At 38.2% G+C, this 12,208-nt stretch overlaps 1 protein-coding gene across 6 annotated transcripts in view; it reads left to right on the top strand.

Moving 5' to 3' along the window:
* The window catches only part of ulk4 (unc-51 like kinase 4), a 75,205-nt gene that overhangs the window by 16,635 nt on the left and 46,362 nt on the right, over positions 1-12,208 (top strand). For 5 of the 6 annotated variants that reach the window (XM_025911793.1, XM_025911795.1, XM_025911796.1 and 2 more), the window contains exons 18-21: positions 927-1,010; positions 9,463-9,633; positions 11,127-11,288; positions 11,907-12,092. In XM_025911793.1, the coding sequence (XP_025767578.1) occupies positions 927-1,010; positions 9,463-9,633; positions 11,127-11,288; positions 11,907-12,092 (603 nt within the window). The remainder of the gene's footprint in view (positions 1-926; positions 1,011-9,462; positions 9,634-11,126; positions 11,289-11,906; positions 12,093-12,208) is intronic. The other variant, XM_019364557.2, reaches the window with a different exon arrangement.

Genomic DNA, 12,208 nt, shown 5'->3' with positions numbered 1-12,208 from the left:
TCCTTCATGGGATCTGAGCTCTACCAGCCATGTGGACCCACTGTCTCTATAATAGCAGGAGAAACTGTTTGAGTAATGTGGAATGGCTCTGTACGTGTCCCCTGGTAAAATGATCTTCTTTACTCTTCTGCAGCCCCAGTCAATGACAACGATTAGCTATAGCCTCCAGTGCTGACTTTATCCTCAAGGTTAGATGTAGCCTAGAGCTTATACAATTGCAATGGAGCAGAAAATTGTTTGACAAAAAAAAGTTGAATTATTGTTGAATTTATCTAAATTTTGTGGATTTTAAGACACTCCTAGTAAGACAGTATAAATGAAAAGCCTATTTTGTCAGGATAAGAAGTAAATGCTAAACAAATGATCACGTGAATAACTGAAAATACCGTGGCAACATTTTTGATGACTGAACATTTAAGTTAATTCACAGGAAAAAATACTAAGCTAGATTTCCCAGATTAATATAAAATATATGATCATTTCAGGATTATGCAGAATTATGTGCAAAGCAACCAAAACCATCAGCCTAGTCCATATGAAGTTGTCACACATTTTTTCAACTATTTTGTGAAATGTTATTTACTACTAATACTAATAGATAACAGATTGTTTCTTAAATAATCAATGAAAAAACACTGTTTGTAATGCTCACATGTACCTTGTTCATATATTTTCAGAATATTTTGATTGAAAAGTCTAAATTTAAATATTGCAAATGCTGTTAAGTAATAAAGATGCCCTGGCTCCTTTTGCACCCTTTTCTTACCCTTTCCTCAACTCCTCTCTGCTGCACTCCGCATCTCCTACACTCTGCCTTTCTCTCACTCCCACTCTACTCCTCAACTGCCCCCTCCTCCCTTTACTGTATCCCCTCCATCTCTCTTCTCTCACCCTTTCTCCCTCTCTTTTCTATGCCTCTCTATCAGGAGAAGAAGAGAGGCTCCCCAGAGGGACTGTGGTTCGTTCCCGCTGCCGCCTACACTGGCTTAATGAGGAGCCTGCGGGAAGGGGTGAGTGTCTCTGTGTATGTCTGCGTGTGTCTGTTTGTCTGTGCCTGTGTAGCTGTGACTAAGTCTCTTTCACTGTGTGTGTGTGCGTGTGTGCAAGAGTGTGTGGCAGGGGATCCCTGTGAACTGTAATGATGAGGCAGCTGTGGGGGCCTAAAGCGTTGTTTGCCAGCTGCAAGTCAAGGGCATGCAGAGCAGTCACACACACACATGCGCGCATTCGCACTCTTACCTGCATCAAACACAACCCTTTACTGCTCAGCAGTCTGACCTCAGCAGCAATTAGGACCCTCCAGACACACATATACAGTAGATGGAGCAGGAACACAAATAGAAATGTAGATACTTCTTTCCTTTTCGCTATTTTTTTCTTTCACTTTTTCTTTTCCTGCCTTATTTCATCCCTTTTTCTTACTTTGCCTTTTACATTACTGTTATTTTAAAAAAGTGAACCTATAAGACCGTAGTTGATTTAAAACTAAAATAAAGATTAGAAATGGGCTTGTGCTTTTTAAAGCATGTATATTAAAAAGTCCTCCCACATCACATATACAGTGAAGAAATATACAGTGTTTTTCTTTCTAGTATTTTTACACGGTGACCTTTTCCCACGGATTAGGGAAACATTTGGTAGACAGTGATATACAGTGAACAGGTAAAAGGAAAGGAGGAGATGGATGGATGTTGTTTTGTCTCTTAGGTGCAGAAAGGGTCTTGCTGTGGTGGCCCACTATAGCAGAATGAATATAGATGAAACCAGTCTGCACAGTTGTCAGCTAGTACCTACTGTTGCTTCATTACCACTGGGAGTGTAGGGGGGTAGATGAACAGAGAAGAGGTGTGCGTGTGTGTGCGTGTGTGTATGTGACAGGAGCGAGGAGAGGGGTGTAGGGGAGGAGAGAGAAGGTTGACTTATTTATCATTATTGAGCTGAGAGAGTATGCTGATGGAAACACACACTACTCACACACAGCCTTAGGGACCAGACACTCATCCTAAGACCCAACCTGCCTCACTCTTTTTCCATCTCTCCTCTCACACTCCATTTTCTCTCTCCTCCCAGTCTCCCTTTCCCTGACGAGCTGTTTTTCCAGTAGAATAATATTTGTCATCACGTTACAGAGCTGTCTATTTGGGCTAACTTTGTCTCATGGGTTTTACAATTATTGGAGAGATAGTGGTCACATTATATGGTTGGACGTTTGAGATACACATCCTTGTTTGGGCACCTATGGGCAAAATACTTGTTTTGTTGCTTTATTTTCTTTTACTTGTTAAACAGTAAAACTTGATTAACTATTTCAGTGAAGCACTAAAACGTGTTGACTAGGTTGAGAACCGCCATGGGCTTTCTAAGCAATTGACTGAGGATCTTAAAGTTAACTGATGTTTATAAATCAAGTTAAGGCTATATTAAAACATCTCCATATTATAATTTCCAAAATCTTTAAGAAGGTCCTCTTAAGGAGAACTGTGAAAATGAAGAAAATTGTGGTTCATTGTGGTTGCAGTAAGCTTTAGCAGTGTTTTTCCACCGTGCAGAGATGATGCACCAAAAAGGTCATTAGGAGGAAACTTTACCAAGTACCCCATCACAAATGTCATGATCAAGTATCCAAAGCCACATCTGGTTAAGATGTTGGTTTAACTTCAGGTTGCCCACAGATGAGGTTAAATCATAGCTTTTTGTCTACAACTTCTAAAAGTAGGTTTAGAGAAAAAAATGATGCAGATTTTGAGCATGAGATTTAAAGAATCCTCCTTTTTGGGACAGTTGGTGGCATATGAAATATTAAATGGATATAGAAAACAATAAACACTAAATATCAGAAGTTTTGACTGCAAATGTCCTCCAGTTAGTCACGTAAAGGCCTGGCAAAAACAACACAAATCCAACATGAACTGCTTAAATATAAGCAAACTAGAGATTTCTCAATGACCCTTGCAGTCTGTTTAATTTGAGTTTATTAAAAAACTATGGGAAGATCTTAAGTCTGCCATCCGAACAAAATAAGCTAAAAATTGAAGTGATTAATGGCTTAGCTTCGGGAAGGTTGATGGAGACAGAGCTACAACAGGCTACTGAGTGAAGTTGAATTTTGCTTGACAGGGGTGACCTGTTAACCTATGATGAAATAGCCAAAAATAGAGGGACCTGTCATCCCCCCCACCCCTTCCCGACACACACAAACACACACTCCCACCCCCCCATGAAAAGAATGAGCTGCTCCTATGGCATCACTGTTGTCTTAAATATCAAAAATGTGAATTTAGATCTAGACAGATGGTCTCTATTGATTTCTTTAAGGTTTATTGAATCCCATACCCTAAGGAAAACAAAGTGAAGACAATATGAGACTAGCTGACAATTTTGTCACATATAAGGCTAGATTTGGTCTAGTTTATATATAAAAATATTGATCAGTATAGCTAATTAGTTTTTAGATGAAATATTTTTAGTAGCTAAGGCACAGAGCCAATGTGTTGGTTTTGTCAGTAGAGCGATATGGTGGAGGAAATGGGGACTGACAGAAATGAAGAAAGAAGGATCAGTGTAGTGGGGAAAGGGGTGGAGATGGCAGGGAGAAAGAGAGAAAGTTGTAGTTGGACAGGGGGAGTGGATGGCATGGAGTGAAAGGCAGGTTTCCAGGCCAGACTGAGCTACAGGAAATTATTTATGAGTCTGAACAAGATGATGCTTCAACTGCCTAAGATGAAAAGTGTATGTGTGAATATATGTGTGCGTGTGCGCGTGTGTGCAACAAAAGTGATGTGTGAACAATATTGCAGTGATAGAAGCCAGGGGGCAGAAGGCAGAACTCCCCCTTACACACATGGATCCTTACATACAAACATACATACACACACAGCAGTGGTGGGCCTATTAATGATTTAACACTATCTTCCACAAAGGAGTGGAGACCAGAGGGGGATGTCGTGGGCCCTACCCTTTTGTCTAACATAGGATGACCATTGTACATGCATGAACACACACACACACACACACACACACACACACACACACACACACACAATGTTAGTAAATGTATTATATAATAATGGATACTTACTCATCCTTTTCTTCAGAATCCTTTTTAAGAATTAATCCCCATGTTTAATGAACAAAAAATGAAGGGAAATAGTCCAACATATGAAGCTGTATAGGCTAAGTATATAGTATTTCTACTTTTTTCCCCCCTTATTCATTATCATTTTTCTTTTGACAATCGAGCCTTTAGCTCTTTAGCTCTAGACCTGTGGTCTAAAAAAGGTTTGAAATTTGGCACAGTGATTTAGGGCAGTCCTTGCTAGCTTTTTCTGTGGTTGTGGACAATTAGATGTTTTTGCGTTGGAAGGTTCCTGCCTCAGTAAAAGGATTCAGATGTATCTATCTGCAATTAAAAACTTACAATTACAAAAAGTAATGTATTTCTTAATGACCAATAGTTCTAGCTTAAGTACAATTAGAAATAAACACAATCTGACTTTACTAACAACATACAAAGAGATGTACATCTCAGTCTTTGGATAAATACACTGAATAATTACTCAGATCTCAGTCCAGAAAATCGATTCCTCCATCTATCCATGCATCCATCCATCTTCTGCTTTTGCTGCTGGTTGCGAGTCTTAGGAGGCGTAGTTTAAGCAGAGAAATCCAGATCTTCATCTCTCCATCTGGGAATACTTCGAGGTTCCCAGGTCAGCAAAGAGATGTTCTCCAGCGTGTCCTGGTCTGCTCCAGCTTTTTTTTCCAGCTTTCTGAATCCTGATTATGCTTCTTCTAAGGCCCTGCCAGGTATGGCTCTTGAGAAGACCAGACTTTAACAAGACAAACTGTATGCCTTTATTTATAGGCAGGAGCACTTCTGCAACCCACTCTTCCATTCGCATCGCTTTAACTGGAGGATCTGATTTCAAGTAGCTTTTGGAGAAATCATTAGCATAGAGGTTCTTTTGCTTTTCCCAGTCTGGACCAAGTGATTTTTATGTTGAATAAAGGCATAGAAAAGGACTCTTTATGTTGGTGTTAGGTTAGTCATATTGTGCTTTTCCATAATGCTGGGATGAAGCTCATGTACCAAGTTGAGATGGTGTCTCACTGAATTATAAAACTACAAAGGAAATGTGCATCTTTATGTTTTTTTAAAGGAGAAGAACATTTTTCTTCCTGTTTGACTGAAATCTCATGAAACACATGATTGAAACTCACCACACCGCAGTTGGTCTGAATGGTTTCACTAATAGTAATTGTTACCCAAAACATATGTTTGCATTTAAATAATGATGTACTATTGGCTTCATTTGATTAAGTGGAGTTCAGAGCATTACTTCAGTTCATGTAATACAGAATTTTCTTTCAAAAAAAAAAAAGAAGCTTGATTAAAAAAGCTATTTGCATGGTAGTATTTATTCATTTATTTTCAAGTTTTGGCAAAATTGGCAGAGATAGCCAGCCAATTGAATTTGGCACAAAGCTGTAAGATGAGAAGTGAGGTAGTATCTTCAAATTTCCTTCTACTGGCATAAAGGTGGAGAAAATTGTATAATTTGACCATTTGGAGGCGCTGCAACAAGCAGCCCTATAACATGCCTCCATCCAGGCTATTGACCAGATCAAGTGGCCTCAGTGACAGTGGCCTATTGAACCTCTTGCCCCCTCCTCAGTGCTTGCAGCTATATTTAATATGTATGTTTTTGGGGGGGGGTGGTTGTGACATATTGTATTTGCCTGCTAATTGGTCCTTTCCCACATCTCTATTACTTGTCCATTAATTTTTTTTTTCTCATGTCGGCTATTTTGTCCAAGTCAGCTTATAATCCTTTGTTCCCCACTGTTTACCTGTTTGTCTATAAGCCTCTGTTTATCTTGGGGTGCTAGATGTGTAGTGTGCGAGGTCAGTAGACAATGTCTGCGTTGCTGCCATGGGGGCTTATTCAAAACCAGGTGCACAGGCATCTAAAGGATTTTAACTAGAAAGAGAAACCACATGAAATGTGAACAAGTTTGCTTAAACATGCCCAAGGTTTCAACTTAAGAAAGTGATTTATTTTTTCTAATCTGCTTGTCTTTGTACTTGAGACTAAGCAGACAGGTGCAAACATGTTTGGATATAAATCTAATCCATTGATCAACATTTGAAGACAGGATTTTATTGTTCAGTATCAGCCTAGCTTTTGAACTCTTTCATTTGAAAAAAAATTATTTGTATTTTGCCAGGGGTTCATAGCACATAAATCTTTCTGTACAAAAGGGAGTTTTTTTTAAAAGCTTAAACTACTTGCCATAAAGCCAGTTAGTCATATTGATTTCTGATGAAACAGATTTGGGGGTTTTTTGGGGGGCAATTCTGAATTTAAACCATTTTTATATTTGCTGAACACTTTCCTATTGCTTGATGTGTTAGATCTGACCGTAATCAGCTTAACATTTTGTTTCATGTGTTTTCAAAGTTATTATACTGGAAAACCTTTTGTCTATTTTTGTAACTTTTACCCGCGATCATGAATCTATTTTCCCTGTAACCTCTGTAACCTCTTCTAAGGTCAGAATCAGTCTTATTTTAATCTGTCAATGATTTGGAATTGCTGAAATGTTTTATTTGTTTTTTGCATTTTCACTTTTTGTGGGGACAGGACAGTACAGTAGACAAGAAAGGGGGAGAGAAAGTAGGGGGGAGGATGACACACAGGAAATAGCCTGGGGCAGACTTGAACCTGGGCCTCTGCAGGTGAACCATATGCCCTGTGGCAAATGATTCACCTGTTCAACCAGTAAGCTACACTTTTTAATTTAACTAACAATACATTTTTAATTTAACTAACAATAACTTAAACAATAGCTCATAATGTTAGAAATAATTAATATTAGTACATGTTTTGGAATTCAAATCTCTGTAAATCTGATTTAGTCCAACACAGCAGCAGAGGATACCGAAATATACCAAACACATCCCTGGTGTCTATAAACTATACAAAGCAAAGAGCATTGTGAAACCTTGTCTTGTCAGCTGAGGTCATGAAGAGAAATTGCAGAGCAGTCATTCCAATTACCAGTAAAATGACTCTGGCAGTTGCAACTTGATTCTGAATTTTAATAGCTCATACAATTATTGATAGAATGAGGCTTAGCATACCACATTTTCCCAACCTAATTATTTCATCAGTTCCTTAACTCAGAACAACCAAGAAGTTGACATTTTTCTTTTTGAGTGAAATACTATGGCACACACTAAACTGTAACATATGCCTATAGTAGTCTACCTATAGATGCATCTGTGGTCTCATGTGTTAGAGCAGGGTTAATAGTTGATCCCCAGCCCCTCCACATGCCAAACTGTTGTTGGGCAAGATGTCAAGATGGGGATTAAATCTATCTTGAGTGCTGCTGTGTGTCCGATGGTGGTGCAAGTCATAGTTTGTTATTGACAGAATATATCTGAGGTTACGTTTACAAATATGGATTAGCCTTACCTCTCTGTCTTGGAGCTACATATATAGTTGATGTTCTTTGAACAGCAGTTAACGCCGGAAGAATAAAGCAGTAAATCTGCTCCTCCTAATGCTTGTAAAGTCTGCAGTTAAAGTCATAACTCTCTGAGACTTCAATCAGTTTCCAAACAACAGTTGTGTTGCATGTGCTGTACATATATTTTTAGTGTATACCTAAAAAAAACAAACCAAAAACCAAAGGGTTGAACTTCACCATGTAAATAGTAACAGTAATATTCATATCAGATAGTATTTAAAAAATTGCTGACAAAATAGTTTTAGATCTTGGACATCAATACAAGCAGGCTTTTTGATTGCATCTAAGCATAATTTCTACAAATGCTGAGCTACTGTCTATTTGTAACTTCAAAATTCTCACCTTACTCTGCTGATCATTTATAAGCGTTACAATATTTGGCATCACAAAATGCCTTTAGGGATTTTTTTTCCATTTTTTTTTTCTTTTAGGAGGCGTGATGCAAAAGTGATTTTAAATGGAGGGTGACGCCTCCTCTATATCTTCTTCTTCCTCATGAAACTAAGTGGTGGTAGGATGGTGATAAGTGGTGATATAGTTCCAGATTTTAAAATACATTAGGCTCTCCCATAGGTATAGCTCTGGTATATAGTTCTTACTTTGCATTTGAAAAACAAATCCCTAGTATATCTTTTATCGTCTCACAAGTGGCAGTAGTAGCCCTGATCCATTTGGCAACAGAGTAGCATTACGGAGGGTGGATTGCCTTGAAGAGTGCACAGTAAATTAACCCCCCACCAATATGCTGATCTTTGTGGAAGTCACAATTACAAAAGCAGTGTGATTACTTAATTAACATACAAAGCACTGTACTCCTCATGTCTTCATTGAACACATTGAGCTATTACTAACAGTACAGGCCTGAAAAGGGAAAATTAACTTTAGTCGGTGGTAGAACCCCCTTTGACAGCAACAACCTCAATCAGACACTTCCTGTAGATATTTCCACAACAATCAGGAGGATCTTGGGGCCATTCTCATTACAGCCTGTCTCAGCTGAACAACCTTCATGTGCAGAGGATGTCGGTTGGGTTAAAATCAGGGTACTGACTTTAGGTAAATGTCTAGTTGCATCACTTTGTTCTCACCATGCTCCCTCCACAGTGGTTCACAGTTGGGATGATATTTTGGTGATGGTGTGCGTCTCCTGTTTTTTCCTTCTCCATACATGATGTTATACATTTTTGTCTCAGAGTATTATCTTAGAGATGTCTGGAAAAAATAGAAAGCAGTGATTCGACAAACACTGGTTATTTTTGTGAGTTTTTCTTATTTAAAACAATTTTTTGTATTTTTTTGTTGATGCATCAACAGAGATCATAGTGTGTTATAGGGGTTGGTGATATAGTCTTCTGATCTGGTTTACCTAACTGAAACACCCAACTCTAAATAACTTCTGGAGAAATTGTTTACGGAGAGGTTCATATTCCAGCCTGACCAGCTTATGACTCCATATGTTTAAAGACATGACAAGTAAAAGTGTGTTTCTTTAATATAGTCTTGTTAACGCTTGTTAACCCTTCAAGCTCTTTTCTGAACTGAACAGTTTCCATCATATTACAGGCGTCTTTATAGAACAAAATGAGCAAAAATCTTTTTATTTGATCATATAGCCAGATTATTGAAAGAACAATTGTAAAAATGTTATTTACTAATTTCTTTGAGCTTACCTTTCTGGGAATGTAAAGTCTAACTTGCTAGCTATAAGCTATATAGCTAGCAATAAAGATAATATAATGAGAGCACTTATACTGGGAGACATAGCGTGAATGACTTACTATTTTCTCTGTCTGCTGTATTTATCTCTGCATCATAATGATGGAATTTCTTGCATGAGCAAGTTGTTTCTCACCACATATAAGGATATCTCTCTCACTCTATCTCTCTCACTCTTTGTCTTTAACACCCCTCCTCTTCTCTGTGTAGTTCTTGGCAGGGCTACAGTCTATTAAACACACAGACAGTGGGTGCTCCCCCGTGGGCTCATTAGTGAGCTGGCCCGCACAGCCTGGGGAATGCTGGAACAGACCATTCTACCGGTTCCCGGAGGGGTGCCAGAGGATTCATTATGCCGTTGTTCAGCATAGTCTCTTGGTGGTGAATAGTATAATATGATGTTCTATATTGGATTAATAGGTCATCTGTTTAAGATGCAAGTCTTGATTTTGTTTCCATATACTTGTATATGTTGTATGAGGTGAAATAACCAAGAATTGCAGCCTAGTCACAGATGCTTTCTTCAATGTCAGAGGTAAATGTGTCTGTGAGAGAACGAACTTTTTAACGCCTAAAATTACATTTTGCCATTTTGTGATGAACAGAAGCCAAATGATTTATCCTTTTTTTCAAGAGAGGATTAATACAAAATGTTGTTATTGTATTTTGGGACCAAAGAATATTCTTTGACACAGTCAGTGCACATTATGTAAAAACTTGCTTCAACTTAGGTCTAATGTGAACATCATTTCAAACTGACATGACATGAGTTCAGTTGTTTTTGAGGGAAAATATATTTTTTGTATCCAGTATCACTGTTATTGTTTCTGCTTTGTCTTAAGTATCCCATTATTTATACTTGCTTTATAAACAAAAGTGTTGACTTTGTGAACTGTACAACAACTTTTAAGTATAAACTGATGTGTTTTTCAGAATTAACACAATACATTTACAGAGTGAAATAAATGTTTCAGCTGTTCATATGAACCTTTACCACAAAATATTATTAGCTGTTTTTGTATGAATAGGCTCTATCGTATCCCATATCTTGGGAGATAGCGTGTAAATGATGTAACACAGTGAAACACAATAATAACTTGACAGAGGCAATCACTTCTGTTCTACTTCCTGGCTTTCTCCACAATGACATTCCTGGAAAACTAATTTCCTCAGCCACAGACATTTCATTAGCCCATTGTCTGAACACTGACAACTATTCTCTACTGAAGCAAAGGTGTGTGGGCACATACAGTATACACATTGAATATGCACACAAACACAAGTTAATACACAAGTTCACTCATACATACGCACAACTTCGGTCTACGTTTTGTACTGAGATGTCACTGAGAGCTAATCTAATTGTCAGTTTGTGATTTTATTACTTTTTTGTAAATCGTGGCCACATTTTTCAGTAATCGGGTTTTGAGGTTTGAATTTAACAATCAACCAGAAAATGCTGAACCCTTATCATTATAATATACTCTGCTATTAAGATGCACACCAGTATGAAAGCTTAGCTTTACACATATGTGACCTTCACCAGTTGATTGTGCTGGCACACAAATTGCTTCTAGCACAGGCTGTAGTAAAACAATAACTTTTTCTGTCTGTATTGTCTCTGTTCATGTTTCTAAGTGTTTCTGCTTGGTATTATTTGTCTTTGCTGAAGGACAGCTGTTGAGGTTTTTGTCAGTAGCCTGTTATAATAAGTGTAGTTGGTAGTGTAGTGAGTGCCACCTTAATTTGATCATTTTACTATATGCTACATACTTAAATTATACATTACCTCGTGTAGTCCCAGTGCAGTTAGCTGATCTCTGTATCAGAGTTGATATACATGATTTAGAAATACATTTATGTTTGTTTTTCAGGATGACACTGCAGTTCATCATATGGCAGCAAAAGCAATAGAGAACATATCAACAGTGCTGTCTGGTCCCTCCCATCACCTGGTCACCACAGAGATAGGCTCCGCCCTGTGGTACCTGTTCACTCACTCCACTGTGGAGGCTGTCAGAGTCACTGCTATTTCTGTAAGCTCACACATATGTATGTACAGCTACCTTTGTAAGAGCTATAAAGATATAGTTAAAAAAAAAAAGGTGATTAATACAAGTTGACTTTGAATAATTAAAGCTGATTTCACAAACTTATTTGCATCACATGTATACATTACACAAAGTTAAAGCAGCCAAATGTGCTTGACTGTTTTAATTTCTTGTATCATCTGCATGTTTCTTGTACTGACTGAATTTCTTGTATTGCCGTTATAGTCTGCTAAAAAATCATTAATTCTGATGCGATTCTCCCAATGAACCACAAGGAATGAATATCAACTACTTTATTATGATGCGTCACAAACCACATACTTTCTGAAACTATACCAACGTTCTCTACCCACTTTATTATGATGGACAGTGTATTACTTCGGGCCATGTGAAGCATTTGATATCCCACATCACCCACTGTCAGTCTTTGAACTATATTAATGTTTTTCTTAATGGCACAGTCATTTGTTATTCCATAATATGTTTCACTGGACACTTGTTCCTTCACTAATGGCAAGGAATTTCATTGATATGTTACAGAGGAGCGTACATTATCTGTGTGTGTGTGTGTGTGTGTGTGTGTGTCTTTTTCTGTTTTTCCAGTCTCTTTCTAGGCTAACCCGGGTGGTCCCAGCAATCTTCCTATCAGTAATTGACACCTGTGGTCCAGTAGCCATCTTGGAGGGCCTAGTGGGTACAGGAGCCCGGGTCCAGCAGCACCTGCTCACTGCTGTGGCCGCTGCCTTGCTCACCTCATGCACTCAAACACACCGTGTCACACAAAACAGGGTATGTGTATCACTTGTGTAACACATCTCTGGCTACACATACCAACCACAGCATTAGGTACACCGGTTCAACAGCTTCTTAACACAAATATTTAATTTGATAGTCACATGGTAGCA

Source organism: Oreochromis niloticus, linkage group LG11, assembly GCF_001858045.2.
Source record: "Oreochromis niloticus isolate F11D_XX linkage group LG11, O_niloticus_UMD_NMBU, whole genome shotgun sequence".
NCBI classification, from domain to species: domain Eukaryota; kingdom Metazoa; phylum Chordata; class Actinopteri; order Cichliformes; family Cichlidae; genus Oreochromis; species Oreochromis niloticus.
Note: the sequence above shows the minus strand (reverse complement) of the source record. Positions and strands in the feature narration are given on the sequence as shown.